Source organism: Pongo abelii, chromosome 15 (assembly GCF_028885655.2).
Source record: "Pongo abelii isolate AG06213 chromosome 15, NHGRI_mPonAbe1-v2.0_pri, whole genome shotgun sequence".
NCBI lineage: Eukaryota > Metazoa > Chordata > Mammalia > Primates > Hominidae > Pongo > Pongo abelii.
The window spans coordinates 109,865,493-109,890,539 of NC_072000.2; the positions used below are offsets into that span (position 1 = coordinate 109,865,493).

Consider the following 25,047-nt stretch of genomic DNA (forward strand, 5'->3'; position numbering starts at 1 on the left):
GTGCCGTGGAGGCTGGAGCAGTTCATGTGGCCCCCTTTGCCCTCCCTGCCCTCCCCACTTCCTGCCAACCCTGACCTGGACCGTTGCCAGTGGACTCGGGGGACTCGGGGGCTCGCGACCATGGCACCTGTGTCTGGAGCCCGTCTGTCCTGCATGGATCCACCTCCTCGCTGCCCCAACTCTGTGTCCAGAGAAGCCTGGGGGTGGTCACTGCCTGGTTTCCCGGGTGGAATCTCACGGCACCCTCCCTTCTGTCTGTTCATTCCGCAGATAACTACTCCGAGGAGGAGTATGAGAGCTTCTCCTCCGAGCAGGAGGCCAGTGACGACGCCGTGCAGGGGCAGGTGACCTGGGGCCGGGGCTCCGCACCCTCTCCTGGCTTACACCGGGTGTCCTGGGGTCTGTGGGGTCCTCACCAGCTGTCACCAGGGCCTCGTGAGGGTGGGTGAGCCACGGGCCTGGCCCCTGGTTGGCCGCCCATCTCTCGTCTCGCGACCCCAGGGGTCTGAGTTTGTGCTCAGGTGGCTCTGAGAGTCTTGGGACGCAGGTTGGCTCTCAGTGCCCGGCCTCTCCTATCGCCCACGCTGAGGCTGGCAGGGTCCTGCCAGCGCTATGCAGGCTGCCGTGGCCTCAGCCACTGTGTGTGTCTCTGCAGGACTTAGACGAGGACGACTTCGACGTGGGGAAGCCGAAGAAGCAGCGGAGATCGATTGTAAGAACGACGTCCATGACCAGGGTCGGTGGAGACTGCTTCTATGAATGCTGGGGAAGGCGAGGGTGGGGGAGGACGCCGGGAGCCTGGGTGTGGGGGGGACACGGGCGTGGGAAGTGAGATCTCACCCCAGGTCACAGCAGCATGTCCCGTGGCAGACTCCCTGATTGCCAGTCTCCTGCTGGGTGCCACTGTCTCCCCTGCCTCGCCACATCTCCTAGCTTCAGCCTTCTGTGGCCGCTGGGCTCAGTGGGCCCTGAGCAAGGCTGGGAGGCTGCCTCGCTGCCAGGCTCACTCCACGTGCAGAGCCCCTGGGAGGCCATCCTCCCCTTGGTCCCGTCAGGTGCCCACATACCCCTGAGTGGGCTGGTTCCCCCGTTTTTGTTTGGGATCTGGCCTCCCTACCTCCACGGTCCCCAGGAGCTTGGCAGGGCCGTCGGGCGTTTTTTCCCTGAGTAAAGCTCGGGCAGCTCTTTCCTCAGAGGCCGTGTCCAGCACTGGCACAGAGGGTCCACCGCCTGGTGCCTGGACCCCCAAGGACAGGCACGGTGCCAGGGAGGCCAGCGCAGGTGGGTGGCGAGCCCTGTGCCTGGTGCTGACAAGGGACGTGGGCACAGCCCAGCCCGGACACCGCCGCCTCCTCTGGCAGCATTCAAGGGGGCGCTGTGGGCAGACAGTGCCAGGGACGGACAAGCTGCTCCCAAAGTGGTGAAGCTGTGTCTTGCTGGCCTGTAGAGCAGCCCCCACTGTGCAGAACACCAGTTTGAGCCTCCATTCCAGGGCTCCGTTGGTCCCAACTGTTGTAAAGGGAGGGCGTGGGCTGCCTTTGTAGGGTTGGTCCCTGAGAGGGTGGCTGAGGGTCCTGCTCACCCAGTGGCTGGAGCCAAGGTTCTGCAGTCCAGGGTGGCACAAGGCACCCATGGGGCTCAGGCTCTTGGAGCACACACCACCCCACACTCGCCCACCTGCCCACCCCACATGGGTGTCCAGCACCTTCCTTCTGGGGTCGGCCAGGGCCTTTCCTGGGAGGGGGTGCTGAAGGAAAGGCCCCGTGAACCTGGGAAGGGCTGCAGAGGCTTCTGGAAGAACAATGGAGTCCGGGGAGGGCCTCCCCGGGTGCCCCTTGGCCAGGAATGGAACTGTCAGACCTCAGGCCTGTTGGGAAGCTTCTGGGAGCTACGTGCGAATCGATCAGCACTGCTGGTGCTGAGGCCTTGCTGCCCTCCCACGGCGGGCCTGGGTGCGGCCTCCCTGCGGCCTGAGGAAGTGGCTCCAGCGGCGGGTCTGCGGCTCCGGCAGCGGGTCTGACTCTACACCGCCTGTCTTGCAGCAACAGAACTTCAAGCAGAAAGTGGTGGCGCTGCTGCGGAGGTTCAAAGTGTCCGATGAGGTGAGTGCGCCGCGCCTTCTGCTCGCAGCCCCCATGCCTGCAGCAGCGCCTGGTTGGGAGGAGGCCTCTGGGGTCTGTCTCTGGGCCACATCTGGTTCTGCTGCTCACCGTCTGCACGGCCCTGCCAGCATCGCACTGTCTGCGAGGCGCAGTAACAGTGGCACTGCCTCGCAGGCTCCAGGTCACCCGCTGGGTCTCTGCTGAAGTGCAAGCTGTGAATACACTGGAAGTTGGAAAGTCATTTTCAGGGGGACGTAACCATTAGTTTGTGTGTTTGTTTTTTTATAAATAGACTTTAGTTTTTAGAGCAGTTTTAGGTTTACAGCAAAATTGAGCAGAAAGTTCAGAGTTCCCATGGACCCCTCCCCACCTGACAGCCCCCACTATTGACATTCCCCCCCTCCCCACCTGACAGCCCCCTACTATTGACATGGACCCCCCCACCTGACAGCCCCCCACTATTGACATGGACCCCCCCACCTGACAGCCCCCCACTATTGACATGGACCCCCACCTGACAGCCCCCCACTATTGACATTCCCCCCTCCCCACCTGACAGCCCCCTACTATTGACATGGACCCCCCCTCCCCACCTGACAGCCCCCCACTATTGACATGGACCCCCCACCTGACAGCCCCCCACTATTGACGTGGACCCCCCCTCCCCACCTGACAGCCCCCTACTATTGACGTGGACCCCCCCTCCCCACCTGACAGCCCCCCACTATTGACATGGACCCCCCTCCCCACCTGACAGCCCCCCACTATTGACATGGACCCCCCACCTGACAGCCCCCCACTATTGACATGGACCCCCCACCTGACAGCCTCCCACTATTGACATTCCCCCCTCCCCACCTGACAGCCCCCCACTATTGACATTCCCCCCTCCCCACCTGACAGCCCCCCACTATTGACATGGACCCCCCTCCCCACCTGACAGCCCCCCACTATTGACATGGACCCCCCCTCCCCACCTGACAGCCCCCCACTATTGACATTCCCCCCTCCCCACCTCACAGCCCCCCACTATTGACATGGACCCCCCCTCCCCACCTGACAGCCCCCCACTATTGACATGGACCCCCCACCTGACAGCCCCCCACTATTGACATTCCCCCCTCCCCACCTGACAGCCCCTTACTATTGACATGGACCCCCCCTCCCCACCTGACAGCCCCCCACTACTGACATGGACCCCCCCACCTGACAGCCCCCCACTACTGACATGGACCCCCCCACCTGACAGCCCCCCACTACTGACATGGACCCCCCACCTGACAGCCCCCCACTATTGACATTCCCCCCTCCCCACCTGACAGCCCTCCACTATTGACATTCCCCCCTCCCCACCTGACAGCCCCCCACTATTGACATGGACCCCCCACCTGACAGCCCCCCACTATTGACATTCCCCCCTCCCCACCTGACAGCCCCCCACTATTGACATGGACCCCCACCTGACAGCCCCCCACTATTGACATTCCCCCCTCCCCACCTGACAGCCCCCCACTATTGACATGGACCCCCACCTGACAGCCCCCCACTATTGACATTCCCCCCTCCCCACCTGACAGCCCCCTACTATTGACATGGACCCCCCTCCCCACCTGACAGCCCCCCACTATTGACATGGACCCCCCACCTGACAGCCCCCCACTATTGACATTCCCCCCTCCCCACCTGACAGCCCCCTACTATTGACATGGACCCCCCTCCCCACCTGACAGCCCCCCACTATTGACATGGACCCCCCCACCTGACAGCCCCCCACTATTGACATGGACCCCCCCACCTGACAGCCCCCCACTACTGACATGGACCCCCCTCCCCACCTGACAGCCCCCCACTATTGACATGGACCCCCCACCTGACAGCCCCCCACTACTGACATGGACCCCCCCCTCCCCACCTGACAGCCCCCCACTATTGACATGGACCCCCCCTCCCCACCTGACAGCCCCCCACTATTGACATGGACCCCCCCTCCCCACCTGACAGCCCCCCACTACTGACATGGACCCCCCCTCCCCACCTGACAGCCCCCCACTATTGACATGGACCCCCCTCCCCACCTGACAGCCCCCCACTACTGACATGGACCCCCCCTCCCCACCTGACAGCCCCCCACTACTGACATGGACCCCCCCTCCCCACCTGACAGCCCCCCACTATTGACATGGACCCCCCCTCCCCACCTGACAGCCCCCCACTATTGACATGGACCCCCCACCTGACAGCCCCCCACTATTGACGTGGACCCCCCTCCCCACCTGACAGCCCCCCACTACTGACATGGACCCCCCCTCCCCACCTGACAGCCCCCCACTATTGACATGGACCCCCCACCTGACAGCCCCCCACTATTGACATTCCCCCCTCCCCACCTGACAGCCCCCCACTATTGACATGGACCCCCCCACCTGACAGCCCCCCACTACTGACATGGACCTCCCCCCACCCCACCTGACAGCCCCCCACTATTGACATGGACCCCCCCACCTGACAGCCCCCCACTATTGACATGGACCCCCCCTCCCCACCTGACAGCCCCCCACTATTGACATGGACCCCCCTCCCCACCTGACAGCCTCCCACTACTGACCTTCCATGGGTTTTTAATGTTCATCTTTTAGCTTTTCTCTAATCTCTGAATTTTCTACAATGAACTTGCATAATTTTCATACCGAAAAGAAAAACATGGCTGGGTTCAGTGGCTCACGCCTGTAATCCCAGCACTTTGGGAGGCCAAGGCGGGCAGATCACTTGAGCCCAGGAGTTTGAGACCAGCCTGGGCAACATAGTGAAACTCCATCTCTACAATAAAATACAAAAATTAGCTGTGGGTGGTGGTGTGCACCTATAGTCCCAGTTACTTGGGAGGAAACCTGGTAGGCCAAGGCTGCAATGGGTGGAGATCGAGCCACTGCACTTCAGCCTGGGCAACAGGGCGAGACCCTGTCTCAAAAAGAAAAAAAAAAAACTTCAAATCTCGGCTCACTGCAACCTCTGCCTCCCAGGTTCAACAGGGTTTCACCCTGTTGGCCAGGCTGGTCTTGAACTCCTGGCCTCAAGTGATTTGCCTGCCTCGGCCTCCCAAAGTGCTGGGATTACAGGCGTGAGCCACCGCGCCCAGCCTTTGTTGTTTTTTTAATGTCAGAAGAAAAACGTGCCTGGGTTCAGGACCTGAATTGGAGAGGTAGCGTTTAATCATTTCAGCCTTGAAGCAGGGTTGTCACCCGCCGGCCTGAGAGCACGCTGCCTGTAGATGGCGCTGTGTCCTAACATACTCGGGATGCATGCACCCAGATCAGCCTCCGGGGCACACACTCAGCGAGGCTGTCAGGTGCATGTGCTGAAACAGGTGCCCAAAACAGGTGCATGTGCCGAAACAGGTGGGGCAGGCAGCATTTCTGGGAACAGCGTAACATCACCACCTGGCCGCAGAGGAAGGGCAGCTCCGCCACTGGGGTGGTCATCGGGCCCCTGTGTCTTTTGGTTTGCGTCTTGGATTGGAACATTCCCAAGTCCAGCTGAAGATGGGACTTAGCCAAGTCGGCTCCCTGGCCTGGGGCTTCCTTGAGCCCTGCTGAGCGCCTGTGGGTTCAGGGATGGGTGTTTTTGGTTGAATCTTGACTGGGGTTCTGCACTCACCTGGGTAACTGAGCTGAGTCCCAGAATGCATTTCACTTACACAGATTATGGTTCTGAGACTCACAACCCAAACTGTGAAAAGATGGGCCAACGTCACAGACACTGTTCAGAGAGAGGACATTGTTTTCGTAGGGATAATTGCACAGCGTTGTGTGAAATTCACACAGGTCAACACAGTACTTTAATGGAGTGATGGGATCTCTTTCCGTATTTTCCACCCATCACTCCTTCTCCTGAAAAGACCAGACCATCTCCGCCACAGCTCTGAACCTGTGTCTTGGCCACTGGGAGCGCCACACCTGGCACTGCCTCCTGCCCAGGACTTCACAGCAACCCTCAGGGGGCAGGAGATGCACAGTGAGATGAGGTCACCTGCCTGGATTACAGCCATCTGAGATTGTTCATGCTGCTATAACAAAATACTTTAGACTGGGAAATTTATAAACAACCAAAGTGTATTTCTCACAGTTCCGGAGGCTGTGAGTCCAAGATCAAGGTGCCAGTAGATTTGGTGTCTGAGGGCCCGTTTCCCATAGAGGGCACCTTCTGTGTGTTGTGTGGTGAAAGGGACTGACAAGCTCCCTCAAGTCTCCCTCATCAGGGCCCTGAGCCTATTCAGCAGGGCAGAGCTCTCGGGCCCTAACCACCTGTTAGAGGCCCCACTTCCTAATTCTAGCACCTTGGTGGTCAGGTTTCAGTGTAGGAATTTTGGGGGTACAAATGTTCACAGCCCCCAGGCTGCCCACAGAGCACTGGCATCCAGGCTGCCCTGTGCCCAGGTGCCACACAGTGGGTCTGGTGAGGAGGAGAGCAGGGCTCTGCTGGGACCCGTCCTGTGAGGATGAACCAGAGTGAAGTCTGTTCCTTACAGCCCTAAGCTTCAGCTCACAGCGAAAGTGTCCACTGAGGGCTGCCTTCTGTATTTTTCATTGTAAAAGGTGGCACACCTGGATAGTCAGTTGATTTTCTACAAGGGGGCCAAGTTCATTGGAGAAAATATCTTTTCACAAAAAAAACCTGAGGCTTGACAATGCACACCATGTGCAGAATTCAGCTTGACTGGATCGTATTCCTAAATGTAAAAGCCTAAAATTTAAATTACATAGATTCTAAGCCTTAAAAAATATGAACTTAAATCCTGCACTAATGCCACTGAACTATACACCTAAAAATAGATAAAATGGTAACTATTATGTTTTATATATTTTTAACACAATAAAAAAAGTAGAAATTTGCTTTCTGAAAGATACTGTTAAAAGAATGAAAAGATGGCCAGGCACAGTGGCTCACGCCTGTAATCGCAGCCCTTTGGGAGGCCGAGGCGGCACGAGGTCAGGAGATTGAAACCATCCTGGCTAACATGGTGAAACCCCATCTCTACTAAAAATACAAAAAAATTAGCCGGGCGTGGTGGCGGGTGACTGTAGTCCTAGCTACTTAGGAGGCAGAGGCAGGAGAATGACGTGAAACCAGGAGGCAGAGCTTGCAGTGAGCCGAGATGGGGCCACTGCAGTCCAGCCTGGGTGACAGAGCGAGACTCCATCTCAAAAAAGAAAAAAAAAGATAAGCCACAGGTTGACAGAAAATATTTGCAAATAACATACCTGGTAAAGATTTGTATACAATAGATGTATTAAAAACTCTCAAAACCCAGTAAGAAAAGCAACCTGATTTTTAAGAGAGTAAGACTCATACAGTGAAATTATGAAACATTTTTTAAAGAAACAAGATATAAATAAGTGGAAAAATGTCATATGTTCATGAATTGGAAAACTTAGTCTTGTTAAGGTGGCAATACTCCCTAAATTGATGTACAAATTCAACAAATTCAAATTCAACAAATTCAAGTGCCTATCAGATTCCCAGCTGTGTTTTTGTAGAAATTGACCAGCTAAAATTTATGTGTAAATGCCAGGGACTCAGGGCAGATAAAACAGTCTTGAAGAAAGAAGATTTATACTTCCCAATTTCAAAATGTACTACAAAACCACAGTAGTAATCCAGACCATGTGGGGCTGGCCCAGGGACAGGCATGGAGATCAGTGGAATGGAGGTGATAGTCCAGAAGTGAACTCTTCCATTTATGGGCAAGTGATGGTCACAAGGATGTCAAGATATCCACGGGGGAAGAATAGTCTTCCACAAAGGTGCTAGGACCACTGGATATCCACATGCAAAAGAAGAAATTACAGCCAACTATGGTGGCTCATGCCGGTAACCCCAGCACTCTGGGAGGCTGAGGCAGGCAGATTGCATAAGTCCACATAGTGAAATCCCATCTCTACTAAAAATACAAAAAATTGGCTGGGCGTGGTGGTATGCGCCTGTAATCCCAGCTACTCGGAAGGCTGAGGTAGGAGAATCACCTGAGCCCAGGAGGTGGAAGCTGCAGTGAGCTGAGATCATGCCATTGCACTCCAGCCTGGGCAACCAGAGTGAGACCCTGTCTCAAAAAAAAGGAATTTGGACCCCTACCTCACACCATATTCAAGAATTAACTAAATGGATCAGCTGGGTGTGGTGGCTCACACCTGTAATCCCAGCACTTTGGGTGGCCGAGACAGGTGGATCACTTGAGGTCAGGAGTTCGAAACCAGCCTGGCCAACATGGTGAAATCCCATCGCTACTAAAAATACAAGAACAATTAGCCAGGCATCGTGGTGGATGCCTGTCCCAGCTACCTGGGAGGCTGAAGTGGGAGAAACAGTTGAACTTGGGAGGCAGAGGTTGCAGTGAGCCAAGATCGCATCATTGCACTCCAGCCTAGGCAACACAGTGAGACTCTGTCTCAAAAAAAAAAAAAAAAACAAAAACTTGAAATGGATCAAATATCTCCATCTGTGAGCTAAGATTATAAAGCTCTTAGAAGAAAATGGGCCAATCTTATGACCTTGGTTTAGGCAGGGGTTTCTTAGATGTGACACCAAAAGCACAAGCAACAAAAGGTAAGTTTTTCTGGACCACAGCAACATTTTACGCTTTTGTGCTCCAAACAGTGCCATCAAGAAAACCAAACAGTAGAACAGAAGAATGTTTTTTGCAAATCATATATGTGATAAGCGGCTTGAATCCAGAACACATAAAGAATGCTTATAACTGAAAAATAAAGACACAGTCTAGTTAAAAGCTGAATTGTCCATTGCTTTGAGAACGATGCAGCCTCAGGTGCCACGGAGCTGGGGTCAGCCCACTCCTGCCCTGACTCACTGCTGTCCACTTGTGCTGAGAAGTCGACCAGGAAGCCGCCTCGCGGCCGCGGCTTTTAAAAACACCGGGAGGACACCTCTGGAGCCCGTGGGGTGATTCCTTGAATTAGAATTACCCTGAGCAGCTGCAATGTAAAATCCCTGGAGGTGTGTGCTGGCTTATGAGGGGCACAGAGAAAAAGAATCTCAAAGCGAAAGAACCAGTTCTGATGCCTGCCAAGTCTTTGAGAATCACTAAGAGAAAAACACCTTGTGGTGAAGGTTCTCAGACACAGGATCATTTCCAGACGAGAATCCATAAGCAGCTCATGGACCTGCCTGGTCCATCCTGGATTGTGAGGCTGATTGCTCCGTTGGAATTGAGCTGCAAGCCGTGGTTGACATCACCATTGCAGATGCTTAAGCCAACTATTTTAATAAAGTGATTTATCACTTGTCAGAACCAGGCATAGTGGCTCACACCTGTAATCCCAGCACTTTGGGGGCTGACGTGGGAGGATCACTTGAGCCCAGGAAGTCGAGGCTGCAGTGAACTATGATTGTGCCACTGCACTCTAGCCTGGGCAACAAAGCAAGACCCTTTCTCAAAGACAAAGAGCAGTGAATTGTCCAATTAAAAAATGGGCAGGGGGCCAGGTGTGGTGGCTCACGCCTGTAATCCCAGAACTTTGGGAGGCCGAGGTGGTTGGATCACAAGGTCAAGAGATCGAGACCATCCTGGCTAACACGGTGAAACCCCATCTCTACTAAAAATACAAAAAATTAGCCAGGCATGGTGGCAGGCGCCTGTAGTCCCAGCTACTCAGGAGGCTGAGGCTGGAGAATGGCGTGAACCCGGGAGGCAGAGCTTGCAGTGAGCCGAGATCGTGCCACTGCACTCCAGCCTGGGCAACAGATAGTGCGAGACTCCATCTCAAAAAAAAAAAAAAATCTTTCTAAATAGATTTCTTCAGAGACACACAAGTAAGCCAATAAGTACATGATCATCATGATCATTATCACTGGTCATTAGGGAAATGTAAACCAAACCACAATGAGACACTACTTGATCCCCACTAGGATGGTTGGAACAAATGGAATACAACAGGGTGAGGTGTAACAGCAGGAACCCATACCCTGCTGGGGGAATGTAAGGTGGTGTGGCAGCCACAGGAAGCAGTTACCAGACACCCAGCACCCCCATTCTTCAGTGTTGACTTCAGGGAGGTGAACACACATGCATGGACCCACTCAGACATTCACAGCAGCTTCGTCTGTGATGATCATAACGCTCGTCAGCTGGTGATCTGTTAGACTGGGGTCCATCCACTCAGTGGCGCACTGCAGAACCATCAGAGGAAGTGACTAAAGGAAAGAGGTTTAGTTGACTCACAGTTCAGCATGGCTGGGGAGGCCTCAGGAAGCTTCCAGTCATGGCAGAAGGTGAAGCAGGCATCTTCTTTATGGGGCAGCAGGTCAGAGTGGGTGCCAGCAGGGGTAATACAAGATGCTTATAAAACCATCAGATCTCGTAAGATGTGCTCGTTATCATGAGAACAGTATGGAGGAAACCACCCCCAGGATCCAGTTACCTCCACCTCTCCTGCCCTTGGCATGTGGGGCTTATGGGGATTACAATTCAAGGTGAGACTTGGGTGGGGACGCAGAGGAACATGAAATGTGCCACGCTGGGTGGATGATGCCCTCCTCTCCCCGCCACCGAGAGCTGCAGGCCACATGATCCCTCTTGGGTAGCACTCGTGAAAGGGCAGAATGTACAGGGACAGAATGAGATCCGCAGGGCCTGGGGCCGAGGGAGGGAACGCACTAGAGGAGGGCAAAGGGGAGCCTCCTGGGTGTGGGGAGCACTTTGTATCTTGGTTTTGGTGGTGGCTGCACAGTGGCCCACACCCGTCAGAGCTCACCTGCCTGCACCCAGGCCCTCCATGCACCCTGGTGGCCTGGATGACCGTACCAGCCCAGGCGAGGTGGAGGAATGCCACACGCACCGGTACCTGGGGACCGGGGGTCCTCGGTGATCATTCCCAGCTCCAAGACAGAAGCTGGACTGCAGCCGTGCTGAGCGGAGGGGTTTGGTGGCTGGGCGCCCGCCTCCTAGCATTCCTGCAGACTCTGTGGTCTCGGGCGCCCCCAATGGGGCAGCATGGGCCACTGCAGGGAACTCACGCTTGCCTGGCACCCATGCAGGTCCTGGACTCGGAGCAGGACCCTGCGGAGCACATCCCCGAGGCAGAGGAGGACCTGGATCTCCTATATGACACGCTGGACATTGAGCACCCCAGCGACAGCGGCCCCGACATGGAGGATGACGACAGCGTCCTCAGCACCCCCAAGCCAAAGCTGCGGTGAGCCCTACAGGGCGGGGCGGGGAGGAACAGCCATTTCAGATGCCCCAGCCACTCTGCGGCCACTCTGGCAGACCCATGTCCAGCCCTAGAGACCAGGTGGGCAGGGCCAGCTGCCTCGAAGCCTGGGAAGGCTCTGGTGGCTGGAAGGAGAGGTGTGCGGCTGCCTGGCAGGCCCAGGCTACGGGCGCACTGAGCCAGACAGCTCTCCTTTCATAGGCCAGAGGGTGCAAGCTCTGGGCTGGGGAGGACTGAGAGGGGTCCCGCAGGGTGCTGGCTGGGCTGGGCGTGGCACCCCGTTGTAGGGGATCCGTCGCTGGGGGATGCCCTGGGAACTGCAGAGGACCTCCGTCCACTCAGGTGGGGAGTAGAGCTCCCATGCTGGGTGCCCCTCCCCGAGGAGGAGGAGGCAGAGGCAGGTGGGGAGGGAGGGCAGGTGTCTCTGTGGCTGGGTGGGAGGAGGGGCTGGCTGGGGGGGCCTGGCCTGGGCAGGAGGAGAGGATGCAGGGCAGGCAGCTCTGTGCATGGGTCTGGGTGTGGAGGCCTTGCTCAGCCGGGGGCAGGAAGGCAAGCATACCAGGCAGAAGGCAGGTGCCAGGCTCTGGGCAGTTGCTGAGGAGCCAGAGACCCCAGTCAGAGTCAGGAAGCTTGGTAGACCTTTTGCTCTTACGTTTTTTTAACCTGAACAACACGAAGAAGGTGGTCTTGCTGCATGTTGGAGGTGCGGCCCCAGTTAGCCCTGCAGCCACGCAGCGGCCTCCCACCCCACCTGCCCCGCCCGGCAGCCCCAGCCCGACTTGCTGCTGCTTCAGTTGCCAGCAGCCACCATGACAGGTGACTGCAGATGTGGCCACCAAAAACAGCCTCTCTTCCTCCTGTTCTAGAGGTTGCCATCCCGAGGCTGTGGCCTCATTCTTGGCCAGGGTCTCGCTGGGCTCGGGTGGAGGTATTGGTGGCTGCCCTGACTGGGGCTCTGAGGTCACACAGTGCAGGCCCAGCGTGGTCGTTGGTGGAGTTCAGCTCCGTATGGCTGCAGGACGGGGCTCTGGCTGCCCTGTCACCTGGTGGCCGTTGGTCATTCTTGCCTTCTGGTAACTGTCCTCGTACCTTGGCCCAGGGTCCCTCCTCCACCTTCGGAACCAGCAAGGCCCAGTCAAGTCCCCCTCACACTTTGGGTCTCCCTGGCCTTCCTGCCTCATCTCTTCTGCCTTCAGCCGGAGAAAGTTCTCTGTCTTTAACAGCTCACGTGATTCTACAGGAGACACCTATGTGGCCCGGATCCTCTCCCATCTTAAACTCCGTGGCGTTGGCTATATCTGCAGAGCCCTGGCCAGCTAGTATTCATAGTTTGGGGAGAAGCGTGTGCGTCTCGGGGCTATGATCTTGAATGGGCACACACAGCAGCAAGTTTCCATGTGGCTTTATCACCCAGGGTGGAGCACCAGACACTGCTAAGCCCTGTCTGTTTTTTTGAGGGGGGCGGGGGAGTTGTTTGTTTTTGAGACAAAGCCTTGCTCTGTCACCCAGGCTAGAGTGTAGTTGTGCAATCGCGGCTCACTGCAGCCTCGACCACCTGGGCCCAAGCGATTCTCCCACCTCAGCCTCCTCAGTAGCTGGGACCAATGGCATGCGCCACCACACCCAGCTAATTTTTATATTTTTGTAGAGACAGGGTCTCCCTGTGTTTCCCGGGCTGGTCTCGAACTGAGCTCAAGCGAACAACCTGCCTTGAGCTCAAGCGAACAACCTGCCTTGGCCACCCAAAGTGCTGACACTACAGGTGTGAGCCAGTGTACCTGGCCTCCTGTCAAATTTTTTTCACTTGAAAGGTCTTTTAAGTCTCGTTGAATCTGTAGGTCTCCCTTCCTCCTTTTTCTTCATACGTATTATATCAACCAGGGATGAGACATTCGGCCTGGATGGCCTGGATGGGCCAGATGGTCTGCAAGGGCCTGGTTGGTCTGGAAAGGCCTGGGTGGTCCGGAAAGGTGTGGATGGTCTGGATTGGCCTGGTTGGTCTGGAAAGGCGTGGGTGGTCCGGAAAGGTATGGGTGGTCCGGTAAGGCATGGGTGGCCTGGATCAGCCTGGATCAGCCTGGCTGGTCCGGAAAGGCATGGATGGTCTGGATCTGCCTGGATGGTCTGGAAAGGCCTGGGTGGTCCGGAAAGGCGTGGATGGTCTGCATCAGTGTGGATAGTATGGAAAGGCCTGGGTGGTCCAGAAAGGCCTGGATAGTCTGGATAGGCCTGGATGGTTTGGGAGGACCTGGATGGGCCTGGGTGGTCTGATCTGCCTGGTGGGTCTGGAAGGGCCTGCTTCATCTGATGTGCCCTTGTTGTTTTGCCGAGCATGTTCACCTGTTTGCTGCAGGCTGGCTGCAGATCCCAGGGCTGCCCTCCAGCAGGACTGGCCAGTGGAGCTCTCCCCAGAGCCACTTCGTGTTTGCGGCAGCCTTGCCTGGAGCTAAGGCCGCGAGTTTCAGGGATGTGTGTTTCCTGCAGCTGATGTCAGGGCGGGTGGAAGAACCAGGACGGGGCAGCCAGGTCGGCCCGGCGCTTAGTGTTGCCAGCTCCAGAATCGTTCTGTGCCCTGTGCTGCAGTTGGCGCGAGCAGGGTGTGCGCTGACACGGGCTCTTCTCTGAACCCAGCTCTGCTCTGCCTTTGGATTCTGCAGTCTGTCCCTCCAGGTGTGGTGGGAGAACTGTGCTTTCAGTGCAAGAAGGGTCCTGGAAATTAACGTGTCCCCCACCCCTGTTCCCTGAGCCAGGCCATACTTTGAAGGCCTGTCGCACTCGAGCTCACAGACGGAGATTGGGAGCATCCACAGTGCCCGCAGCCACAAGGAGCCCCCGAGCCCGGTGAGTGGGGCCACACTGGTCTCCCAGAGCAGACTGTGGTCTGACTGGGCTGTGGTGTGGCCCAAATCTCCCAGCATGTCCTGGGCCCAGGGCCCTGTCCAGCTGTCCTGGAGCCACTCTGCACCCACTGTGCAGCACACGGCCACGCAGGTGCCCCGGGCCTCCCTGAGTCCCAGCATTCCCAGCCCAGAAGTCAGCGCCTTGGCACCTGCAGTTGAGCACAAGCTGATTCCCATCTCCTCCCCCATAGGCTGACGTGCCAGAGAAGACGCGGTCCCTGGGAGGCAGGCAGCCGAGCGACAGTGTCTCTGACACGGTGGCCCTCGTAAGCAGGCTTGGGCCGCACCCACCCGTTCCACACACCAGGCACACCAATGCTGCCTTTAAGGGTCTGACCCAGAGGGACGGGGCCACATGTAGGTCCTCATGTCACACCTGGTGTGCAGAGGTGGGGTCAGCCCTCAGGGGTGGCCAGGTCACCAGATGGTCAGAGTATCCCAAAATCCACTCCACCTTCAGGGTCAGGGCACCCCAGACTCACCCCACCCTCAGGGTCAGGGCACCCCGGACTCACCCCACCCTCAGGGTCAGGGCGCCCCAGACTCACCCCCCGCTCAGGGTCAGGGCACCTGGATTCACCCCACCCTCAGGGTCCGGGTGCCCCAGACTCACCCTACCTTCAGGGTCAGGGCACCTGGACTCAACCCACCCTCAGGTGGATGGCACCCAGGAATGCCTGGTTCCCCCCTGCTGCGTTGCATGGGGTCTCCTCAGTTAGGGGGTTCTGGGCCCAGGGCAAGTCGTGTCCTGGGAGGTTGGGTGCTGGTCACCCTGCAATGGCCTGGATGGGAGCCCTGTGGTTGGAACTTAGCTCAGCTAGGCTCCCTGGTCAGCGTATGGCGGGGTCCACATGTAGGAGCCACAGCCTGGAGAGGCCTAAACCCTCACCCGAGCCAGAGGCCACAGGGCTGGAGGGGCCACAGCACGGGTGTGGTTTCCACGGGAGGCTCCAGCCCATCTCTGCTCAGCAGGGTGTGCCAGGCCCGAGGGAGCAGCCTGGACAGCCTGAGGACAGCCCCGAGGCTGAGGCCTCCACCCTGGATGTGTTCACGGAGAGGCTGCCGCCCAGCGGGAGGATCACCAAGACAGAGTCCCTTGTCATCCCCTCCACCAGGTGATGGGGGCTGCACGGCGGGGCGGGTTGGTGATGCACCTGTTGGGGGAGGGGCCGTCAGGGGCATCAATCGGGGTGGGTGCGTGTCAGTCCAGCCTGATGAGCTCCCTTGGGTGTAGACAGCAGATTCGGGCCTCGTCCCTCTTCTTAAAAAGCAGAAGCAAACCCCCTGCCCCAGCACTGGGTGTCAAGCCTGCAGTGCCAGATTCCACCCTACCTGTTTGAGGGCAGGGTCAGGTGTGTCTGCTCTCCTGCAGGTGCCCCCACAGTCCCCTGAGTAGCCCCTGCCTCAGCCAAAAGACACACATCTACCAGCTTGATTCTTCCAGGATCTCCATTTCATGTTTCTGTGGTATTTGGGACTTTTTCCAAAGCAGGAGTCTGGGCACTGGGTTTTTACCTTGTGGCGGCACCCAGGTGCCTGTGTCCGCGCTCTGGAGCCAGGTCGCCCTGGCAGCCTCAGTGCCCTGCACTGGCGTGCACCTGGCTCTGCCCAGCTCTTGGCCCGGGCAGGGAGGGTGAGCTCCGTCCTCACGGTGGCTCCAAGCCTCCTGGCCTGGCTCGCAGTCTCACAGGCAGAGCTGCGTGGGGTCCCGTCGGAGGCACGGCCTCACTTGTACTCAGCTGCTGCTGTGGCCCTCCCAGGGCTGGTGGCCTCTCTGTGCAGCCCATGTTCCCACTGCCCATCAGTTGGCCCTGTACTCACCCTTCCCTCTCCCCACCACAATGTGTAGGCCACTGCAGGCCTGCCCCTGCCCCTGCCCCTGTTCCTGCTGCCACAGCCACTTAGCCTGTGCTGGTCCCCAATAGGTCCGAGGGGAAGCAGGCTGGCCGACGGGGCCGGAGCACGTCCTTGAAGGAGCGGCAGGCAGCACGGCCCCAGAATGAGCGGGCCAACAGCCTGGACAACGAGCGCTGCCCAGACGCCCGGAGCCAGCTACAGGTGCAGGTGCAGGTGGGGGTGGAGGGCATGGCACGCCCAGGAGGCAGGGCTCGTGGTCACCCTGGCACCAACTAGGGCAGGGCAAAAAGAGAAGTGCAGGGGGCCAAGGGTGCTGGGCCACAGAGCATGCCTGGGCTTTGGAGGGCTCCTGCTACACAGCAGGGCGGGCGGGTCATGGGTTGGTTTGTCAGGAAGGCCATGTGGACCCCAGGGCAAGTTCTAGTCCTTCTGTTGCCCTCCCTGGTCCAGGGCAGCCTCATCGCTTGGCTGATTTATCCCAGGGGGGGTCTCTAAGCTGGCCAGCTCTCTTCCTGCCACTGAGCCTCTGTGGCTGCAGGGGGAGCAGGGGCACTGCAGGCACCAGGGCTGGGGCGGTGGGGATGGGCGCTGTGCATCTGTTCTGGGTGTGGACAGGGCTCTGTGCCTCCAGATCCCCAGGAAGACTGTGTATGACCAGCTCAACCACATCCTCATCTCCGACGACCAGCTTCCCGAAAACATCATCCTCGTCAACACCTCGGATTGGCAGGGGCAGGTAGGGGTGCCGTCTCCTGGAGTGGAGGGCCAGGGTGTAGGACAGAGGAGAGTGGGCTCCTGAACCTGCCCCGCACCCGGCACACCCGGGTGCTGGAGCTGCTGGCTGTGGTTTGCCTGGACGTGCCTGGGGTCTCTGGAGCCCCTGAGAGCTTTGGTGAGGGTCAGGTGCTGGGGGTGGCCTGGGCGGCTGTGCCGAAGTCAGCGTCTGCCTGTCTTCTGCCAGTTCCTCTCCGATGTCCTGCAGAGGCACACGCTCCCCGTGGTGTGCACGTGCTCTCCTGCGGACGTCCAGGCGGCCTTCAGCACCATCGTCTCGCGAATACAGAGATAGTGAGTTGGGCTCCACCCTGTACTCACCACCCAAGTACCCCTCGGGGTCCCTGCACCCCCGCCTCTGCCCATTGCTCCGGGGCTAGGTGCGTCCTGTACCTGGGGCTGTGGCTGGTGTCCACAGAGGCTGACTCATGTGCTCCTCGCAGTCTGGCCTCCCCTCAGTTGTGGGCAGGAGCAGCAGCCTGGCGGGTGTCCTGCCACACTGGAGTGGTGGCCTCCTGGCCCGTCCTTGGAAGCCTAGGCTGAGGCCATGACTGTGTGGCGCCTCAGCCTGGGCATGTTTGGGCATGTGGGGGTCCTGGGTTTGGGCAGCTCCAGGGCAGTTGTGGCATGAGTGGCCACAGGCACGGAGCCCCCTGGGCTCACACTGGCATCCTTGGACGGAGGACAGCTCCCCTGAGGCGCCTGTCCCCTCTCCGTCCCACCTGCCTCTGGATTGCAGCTGCAACTGCAATTCCCAGCCCCCGACCCCCGTGAAGATCGCAGTGGCGGGAGCGCAGCATTACCTCAGCGCCATCCTGCGGCTCTTCGTGGAGCAGCTGTCCCACAAGACGCCCGACTGGCTTGGCTACATGCGCTTCCTGGTCATCCCGCTGGGTGAGCACCGCGCCGTCCACCTGGGCCTGGGCACAGACGCCACGGGCGGTGTGGCGTGGCATGGAGTGGTGTGGCGTGGTGTGTTGTGTGGCGTGGCGTCGCGTGGCGCGCTGTGGCGTGGTGTGGTGTCCCTGCTTGCTACACATTTGTTGTTTTTAAATGTTTGTTTGATACAGTAACACTTTGTTAATTTTAATTACATGCAAGATAACTTGATTGCCCTAAAACAGCCATTTGGGTCAAGATAAAGCCATCACCCTCTGAAGGGGCCTGAGCTGGGTGTCTTCTCCGTCAGTCGCTGTGATAACTCTATGCCAGTTTCGATTTCCAAAGTCAGAAGTGGAAAGCAGGGCTTGTTATTAATCCTCTCAAGTTGTCCAGGTCCTGTGTCGTCGAACTCCATTACTTCTTTAGGTCCATACAATGTGTCTTACCACGAAACAAACCCATCCAGCCTTAATCTGTTGACCAGCAGCAAGGCCTGGAGGTGCCACCTCTCCCGTGTGGCCCTCACGATGCTGATATCAGAGCCCTGAGCCAGCCAAGGCCTCTGCACTATCATATGTGCCCTGCTGGGCCTTCCTCAGTGGCACTCAAGGCTCTGGGACCTCAGCTCAGGGCTGGAGCTCCTTCAGTGGGGCCACAGGCATCCACCAGCGAGGGGCAGTGGTGGCAGGAAAGTGGGCTTGTCTGGAAGGCAGCAGCACAGCCCTGGGGTCGGGTGGCCCAGCTTTTGTGCTGCGGTGGGAGCCTTGCAGCTCCGAGTCCCCCGTGGTGACACCAGCCCCACCCCTGGCATGCAGGCTCCCACCCCGTGGCCAGGTACCTAGGCTCCGTGGACTACCGCTACAACAACTTCTTCCAGGACCTGGCCTGGAGAGACCTGTTCAACAAGCTGGAGGCCCAGAGTGCGGGTGAGGCCCGGGCGCGTCCACAGCCCACGCCACCGCGGGAGGAAGGGGCCCCGGTCTCCCCAGATGCCGTGCCCAGGAGGCCCCCCACCTGCTCAGGCTCAGCCTCAGGGAAGAGGCCATGGACAGGGCCCGCTGGGGCCTTGGCCAGGATGCCTCCTATTCCCCTGAGCCTCGGAATGTTGGAAGCTGTGGGGCCTGTCTGGGAAGGGGCCGGTACAGCCCTTCAGGTCTTCCCACACTTGCCCTGGTACCGCCTCGAGAGTAGAGCACCGGGGCCCCTCAGCTGCAACCAGCAAGCCCTGCCACACTTCAGGGTGCGGGAGGCCTGGGCGGGGCACCGGGGAGGCCCAGCTCATCCCCGCCTGGAACCCCACCTGGCACCAGCCTAACCCCCCACCGCCTCCTCCCCCTGCAGTACAGGACACGCCGGACATCGTGTCACGCATCACGCAGTACATCGCAGGGGCCAACTGTGCCCACCAGCTCCCCATCGCAGAGGCCATGCTGACCTACAAGCAGAAGAGGTAAAGCGGTGGGCCCGGGCACCATACCACAGGCTGCCGCCAGCCACCAACCCTCCGCAGGCCTCCCCACCTGCTGCTAGGCTCAGCCTGGTGGGCCGCAGAGCCCCGCACCGGGCTTAGACCAGAGTCTGGGCCAGCCGGGCAGCTCTGGGCCTCCCTGACAGCAGGTGCTTCCCCGTACCCCAGATCCCTCATAGTAAGTGCCATTTCCACACCTGTTTCTGTGCATGTTGAAACCCCGCGTGATGAGAAGTTGACAGGATGGACAGCTGTCATGGGGCCAGGGTGGCAGTGGCCCAGCCCCTCCAGTCTGGGCACCTGTTCCTTCCACAGCCTGGGTTTCCCGGGCTGGGGAACTGAGGAGTCCCTGGGCCTCAGGCCCCATGGGTGAGTGATCAGCTCGTGTCCTCACCTGCCCAGAGCAGGACAGTGCTCAGGAGCCCTGGGCCAAAAGCCCTGCGGAGATCTGTCTGTCCTGCCCGGCACCTCCTCCCTGCACATCCGGCGCCAGCTGTCCCACACCTTCCCTAGACTACAGGGGAGAGAGCCGAGTGCAAGGTGCAGAGCCAGCACTCACGGGCTCTCCCACGCAGGGGCCCTAGTGAGGTGGGAGCCACTGAGTGCCCTCGGCAGTCCCTGGAGGGCTCCTGAGGGCGTCGTAACGTGTCTGTTTTCTCTTTTGGTGGCTTTCTGAAAAGGAAAAAGCATTTTCATTTTGACTTTACCCTAAGGTATGGCTCTCTGGGTCTGCCTCCCACCCTGTCTGTCCCCAGGCTGGTCTTTAGGGCTTGTTTAGCAGAGTCACTGTCTGAGTCACCCTGCTGTCCTCTCTCCAGACTGGGAGTCAGGCCCTGAGGGCCACCAGCTGCAGGCTGAGAGCCCGCACGGGAGAGGGGAGGTGGCCCCAACTGGAGTCACTTTGTGCTGACGTGGACCCTTTTCCTCCATCTGATCTCTGACACTGAATCAGGAGAGCAGCAGATGGGCCCTCCTGTCCCCGGGCCAGGCCCGTGTGCTGGGACTCCACCCCAGAGCCCTGAAGCCTGCAGGTCGGCCAGGCAGGCCTTTCCTCCCCTGTTTTGACCCTGGGTTTTGATTTGAGAAGTGGCCAGGTTTAGCCCCTCCTCGTTTTAAACCAGGAGCGAGTGGCTGGTGTGGACACCAGGGTCACCTGGGCCAGGCTGTGCCCCAGGCCCTTCATGTTTGTTAACCTGGCAGCAGCCTAGCAGGGGCACGGGTGCATGCCCTACACATGGGGACGCCCAAGCAAGTAGTTAAGGAGCTGGCCCGGTGACACGGCGGTCAGCGGCTGTGCCTTAGGCCGCCTACACACTGCAGAGCCTGGCTCCCAGGGCTCCCTCGAGCACCTGGGGCCAGCAGAGAGGGGTTTCCAGCATCTTGTGGCTTACCTGGAGATGGGGCCAAACTACCAAGACCTCCAAATGGGGGTAAAGAGCTTTCATTCCGAGGCAGCTCCACCCACTAAAACCTTTCATGTTTAGAGCCAAGTCCCAGGCACCCCCAAAGCTGCCCTTTCAGACAGAGCCACCCCTTTTCCTTGGCCAGGTGCGTCCTGCTGCAGGGTGGGGGGCCCTGCTGGTCCTCCCATGGGCTCGTTCTCTACCCCGTGTCTTCTGCCCTGTGTGAGGTCATTTGCTGTCCTAGGAAACCCCACCCCCACCCCCTGCCCTCAGTGCAGGGTAGTTGGGTTCCTGGGGCCCCCTTGCTGGCCTAGGAGCTGCTCGAAGTGGGCAGCCTGGGACCACCCACAGCTGCAGGGCTGGGCGCTGGGAAGACACAGGAAGGGGGCTGAACATCCTATGTCTTGTCCTGCTAAACAAGCCTTCGCAGGTGAAAGACCAGCCGTGGGGGCCTCCCCTGCTGACCCCCGGCGGCCTGCGCCCTTGCCCCCTGGCTGTGGCACGAGGAGCCTGCAGCATGCTCTGGCTGCCCGGGCCGCCGCAGGCTATGGACGCAGCTGCTTGTCTCTCCCAGGTCAGCTCTTCCGAGCAGCAAGCCAGGGCCTTAGGGGGCCTTAGACCCACTCCCACCCTGCGCCTCCTGCCCCTGCCTCCACGTTACAGGGGTGACACTGGCTGCCTCCGCGTTACAGGGGTGACACTGGCTGCTTCTGCATTGCAGGGGTGACACTGGCTGCCTCCACGTTATAGGGGTGACACTGGCTTCCTGGGGTCCTGGAAGGAACCCAGCAAAGGGCATGAGTGTCTTACCTGCTCTCTCTACCCAGAGGAGGGTCAGTCGGGAGGCTGAGAGAGGGCAGGCGGTGGCACAGCCCTTGTGACAGGGGACCTGTGCAGAGCCCTCTCCAGCCAGGCTCCCCTGCGAGAGTCCTTCGTGAGGTGACCCCTGCTGGCCCGCCCTCCTCTGCCCAGAATGGCATTCCTCCTATGAGGGCAGGCCAGGCCTGGAGGGCGGCCTCGAGCCCCAGCCTGCCCGTGCAGCGCATGGGTGGAAAGGGCTGCTGAGGCATCCGGCAGCTTGCCCAGGGCCATGCGGAGTAGCCCCCAGGGCATCTGCGCCCTCCGTGCCTGCGGGGCCTCCCCACGCCACGCCACGGTGGCATGCTCCTTACACTCCTGACCACACTGCCTCCACGGACATGTGTGTGCCTCCAGGGTCAGGGTGAGGGTCTCAGTGTCCAGCCGGTGTCACCCCTGTCATACTGGCCCATGTCCAGGGCTGGGTGCTGTCTGCATGGCCCAGAGGCGCAGCTTGGCTTTGAGAGTTCCAGCAACATCCCTGTGTTGTGACATCTCCTGCATTCGGCCCTCATCTGCCACGCACTGCCCCATGGGCCTCAGAGCAGAGCATGGATGGGAGGCCACCCTGCCATGGCTGGCTCGGTGGGGGGGTCTGGCTCGGCAGAGGGCAGGTGGCCCCAGGAATTGGAGCCACCCATGCCCTGGGGACCAGCAGCCGCCACCTGTCTTCTGTGCCTTCGCGTGCCTAGGAGGACACAGATGTCACTGAGATTTCCAAACACCGGTCTGCTCAACAAGGATAGTGGGATGTCAAGGGCCACGTCCAGGCACTCCTGCCTGACAGCTGTGGACAGAGCTAGGGTGCTGGGGGGCCAGGAGGCCGCCTTGAGGCAGAGGCAGGGCTGAACACAGGATTTGCATCGCTTTATGTTATTTGAAATGGATAAGAAGAGGGGAAAGTTTTGCTTTCAACTCTTCTCCTTAGAAGTGGAACTAGGCCTGGAGCATCTTTAATGGGATGGGAGGAATCTGTAGGTCGTTTCATCCAGAGGCATTTGCCAGGTCTTCTGCAGAGGGTGGGCCAGGAGCCGTCCAGGTTGGCGTCCGGGGAGGGTGGGTCTTGCCAGCCGCCGTCTCCTCACACTGGCGCTGCGAAGACAGGGAAGGCACCTGCTGGGACCAGCCACAGAGGCTGCCTCCTGGGAGTGTGCTCTGGACCGGCCGCCGGGCAGGGGCTATTTTACTTGTGGGCACACTTTGTGGGGAGCACTGGAATCAAGCCTCTGCCCTGCAGGGCTCTTGAGGAGATAGCGCTGCTGGTCCTGGGAGCTGGTGCTCCAGGCAGACAGCCGGGCTGGGCCTGTGGCATCCTCCCCTGGGCCTGTTTCCTGCAAGGGATTCTCCCTGAATGACCCTGTGCTGGACGACAACCCAAGGGAGGGCCGGGGCCACTGTGCGAGCCCATGTTCTGCACCTGGTGCAGGGCTGTCCCTGAGGGGTACCCTGCTGGCCTGGCCATTCTCGTCCTGCCCCCAGCACTCCAGGGGCAACAGGTGCTCCTCTGCACTGTGTGTGCAGTCTCCACCTGTAAGACAGCCACTTGCTGGCATCAGACTCTGCAGTTCGGGGAAACGAGACACAAGAAACAGCTGAGGGAACTGCCCAGAGAGATGGCACCAGCTGCTGACGCAGTCTGGCCGAGGAAGCCGGGCGGGGAGGCACCTCTGTCCCTACGTGCAGGCCACGGGGAGCCTTGAGGCCAGGGGAGAAGGAAAGAGGGGAGCCAGACCCAGCCCACCATTCAGGATAGGCCCTGCCCTCTGGATCTTTCCTGGGTCCCAGAAGGAGATGCCCCCACCTCACCCTAGCTGCCGGCGGGGCCTCATGCTGTGCTGGCCCCTTGTCTTGTGGGAGAGCTCCTGGGCCTGAGCCCAGGCTGCAGTGGGCACAGTCAGCAGGAGCCTGCGCGAGCTGGACCACAGGACAGCCCTGCTTGAGCCGCACACGTCGGAGGGGAAGACAGACAGGTCCTCTCAGCGGCCCCTCGGCTCCTGTCCTCATATCCTTGGCATCTTCACGTGGACGGGCTGTGACCAGACTTCCAGGAGAGGCTGCTGTTATCTGCCAGATGTTGTATGGGGCCAAGTCCAGACAAAACCTCCACTGCCCGCCAAGCACATCAGCTCACACAGGGCATGGCCTGGGGCGTGCTGGGCCTGCCTGCAGGCTGTGTGTGGGGTGTTCTGGTAGAACATGGAGGCCCACTGCAGCCAAAGCCTGGCCTCTCATGTGGGCATGGATGTTACCCAGATGGTCTGGAGAAAACTTCTCTGCCCTGGCTTTGGTGCTGCTGGTTACCAGAGAGGGCCCAGGCTCTTCCCGGGAGTCCCAGGGCACTGGCAGCTGCCCTTACCCCAGCAGAGCAGGGGTGCCCAGCTTGGTGGGGCAGTGGAAATGCAAGCTGGACAGGGCTGAGCTGGCTGTGTGGGCGTTGGGCACCTAGGATGGCAGAGTGAATCCCTCCGTGGAGCTGTGCCCTCTGGCCTGTCCTCCTGACCATGGGTGCACAGAGATCCCTTTGTCCTTCCAGCATGTCAGAAGGGGCCCAAGTGTTGGTCCTGGGGGCCAGGCCAGGGCCAGCAGAGGTTGGGGATGGGTGGGGCCGGGACACACGGGGCAGGGCTGACTGGGGCAGGGCTGTCTGGCAGGGCCGTGGCCCCGGGGCTGCGCCAGGTTCTCAGGCCAAGAGGGAGCTGTGCCCACCAGGCGGGGCTGTGCCCTGAGGGGAGCTTAACTGTCTGTTTCCTTGCTCTTAGCCCTGACGAAGAGTCCTCCCAAAAGTTCATTCCCTTTGTCGGGGTGAGTACTGGCCAGCTTTATGCGATGGGAAACCACACACCTGCCAACTTGTCGTTTATAGTCAGAACATTTGGGGATTGACTTGATATATTCCAGAACCTTCCCAGAGATACGAGCTGGGGATTTGCCTTTCCATCTGGCCTGTCTCAAAGCTCGCTTCCTTCCCTGCTGGAGTGGGGTGTGGGGCCAGAGGTTGTTAGTTCCGCTCAGCTCTGTCTTGGGGGCTGATAAATGGAAGCAGAGACAGGTCGGTGGGGCAAGGCCTCAGGAACACCCAGCAGGCTTGGCCCCACATCTCAGGAGAGGAGAGACTGCCTGCCCGGGTTGGGGAGGGCACCTCTGTCCTCTAGGAGCCCAAGGCCCCGGGAGCTTCCCAGTGCCCACTTGGGCTGCAGCCTGCAGGGTGTGGGTTTCAGTTCCTGCCCTGCCCAGGGTTAGGGCTGCTTCTGCCAGCCCGGCCATCTCCCTGCCAGCCCTGGGTCTCCACAGCCTGTTTCCTGTCCATCTTTTCGCCCTGTTGTGTGGCCTCCCTCCCGCCAGGTGTCTGCTGTGAGACAGACCCACAGGGCCTGGCAGACAGGTTGCCCAGGCAGGGGAAGGGTCTCTGGGCCACAGTTTCCCCACTGGTGGAACAGAGGCCTTTTCGTGCACTGTGCAGTGGTTGGGTCTGCTGAGGGCTCTGGGGCGGCGGCTGGCCCTCTGGGAGGGTGGAGTTCGTCTTGAACAGCGGCTGCCCAAGGAGCTTTCTCCAGTGACAAGAGTATGCTGTGCTTGGGC

The 25,047-nt window shown here is 59.3% G+C and overlaps 1 protein-coding gene across 12 annotated transcripts in view; it reads left to right on the forward strand.

The window, feature by feature from the left end:
• The window catches only part of PACS2 (phosphofurin acidic cluster sorting protein 2), a 97,962-nt gene that overhangs the window by 68,438 nt on the left and 4,477 nt on the right, over positions 1–25,047 (forward strand). For 2 of the 12 annotated variants that reach the window (XM_063715767.1, XM_063715759.1), the window contains exons 6-20: positions 271–344; positions 656–736; positions 2,043–2,102; positions 11,151–11,308; positions 14,077–14,167; positions 14,418–14,492; positions 15,196–15,341; positions 16,152–16,290; positions 16,715–16,819; positions 17,045–17,151; positions 17,597–17,751; positions 18,555–18,665; positions 19,081–19,189; positions 19,888–19,920; positions 24,228–24,270. In XM_063715767.1, the coding sequence (XP_063571837.1) occupies positions 271–344; positions 656–736; positions 2,043–2,102; positions 11,151–11,308; positions 14,077–14,167; positions 14,418–14,492; positions 15,196–15,341; positions 16,152–16,290; positions 16,715–16,819; positions 17,045–17,151; positions 17,597–17,751; positions 18,555–18,665; positions 19,081–19,189; positions 19,888–19,920; positions 24,228–24,270 (1,487 nt within the window). The remainder of the gene's footprint in view (positions 1–270; positions 345–655; positions 737–2,042; positions 2,103–11,150; positions 11,309–14,076; positions 14,168–14,417; positions 14,493–15,195; positions 15,342–16,151; positions 16,291–16,714; positions 16,820–17,044; positions 17,152–17,596; positions 17,752–18,554; positions 18,666–19,080; positions 19,190–19,887; positions 19,921–24,227; positions 24,271–25,047) is intronic. The other 10 variants (XM_063715763.1, XM_063715764.1, XM_063715760.1 and 7 more) reach the window with 10 other exon arrangements.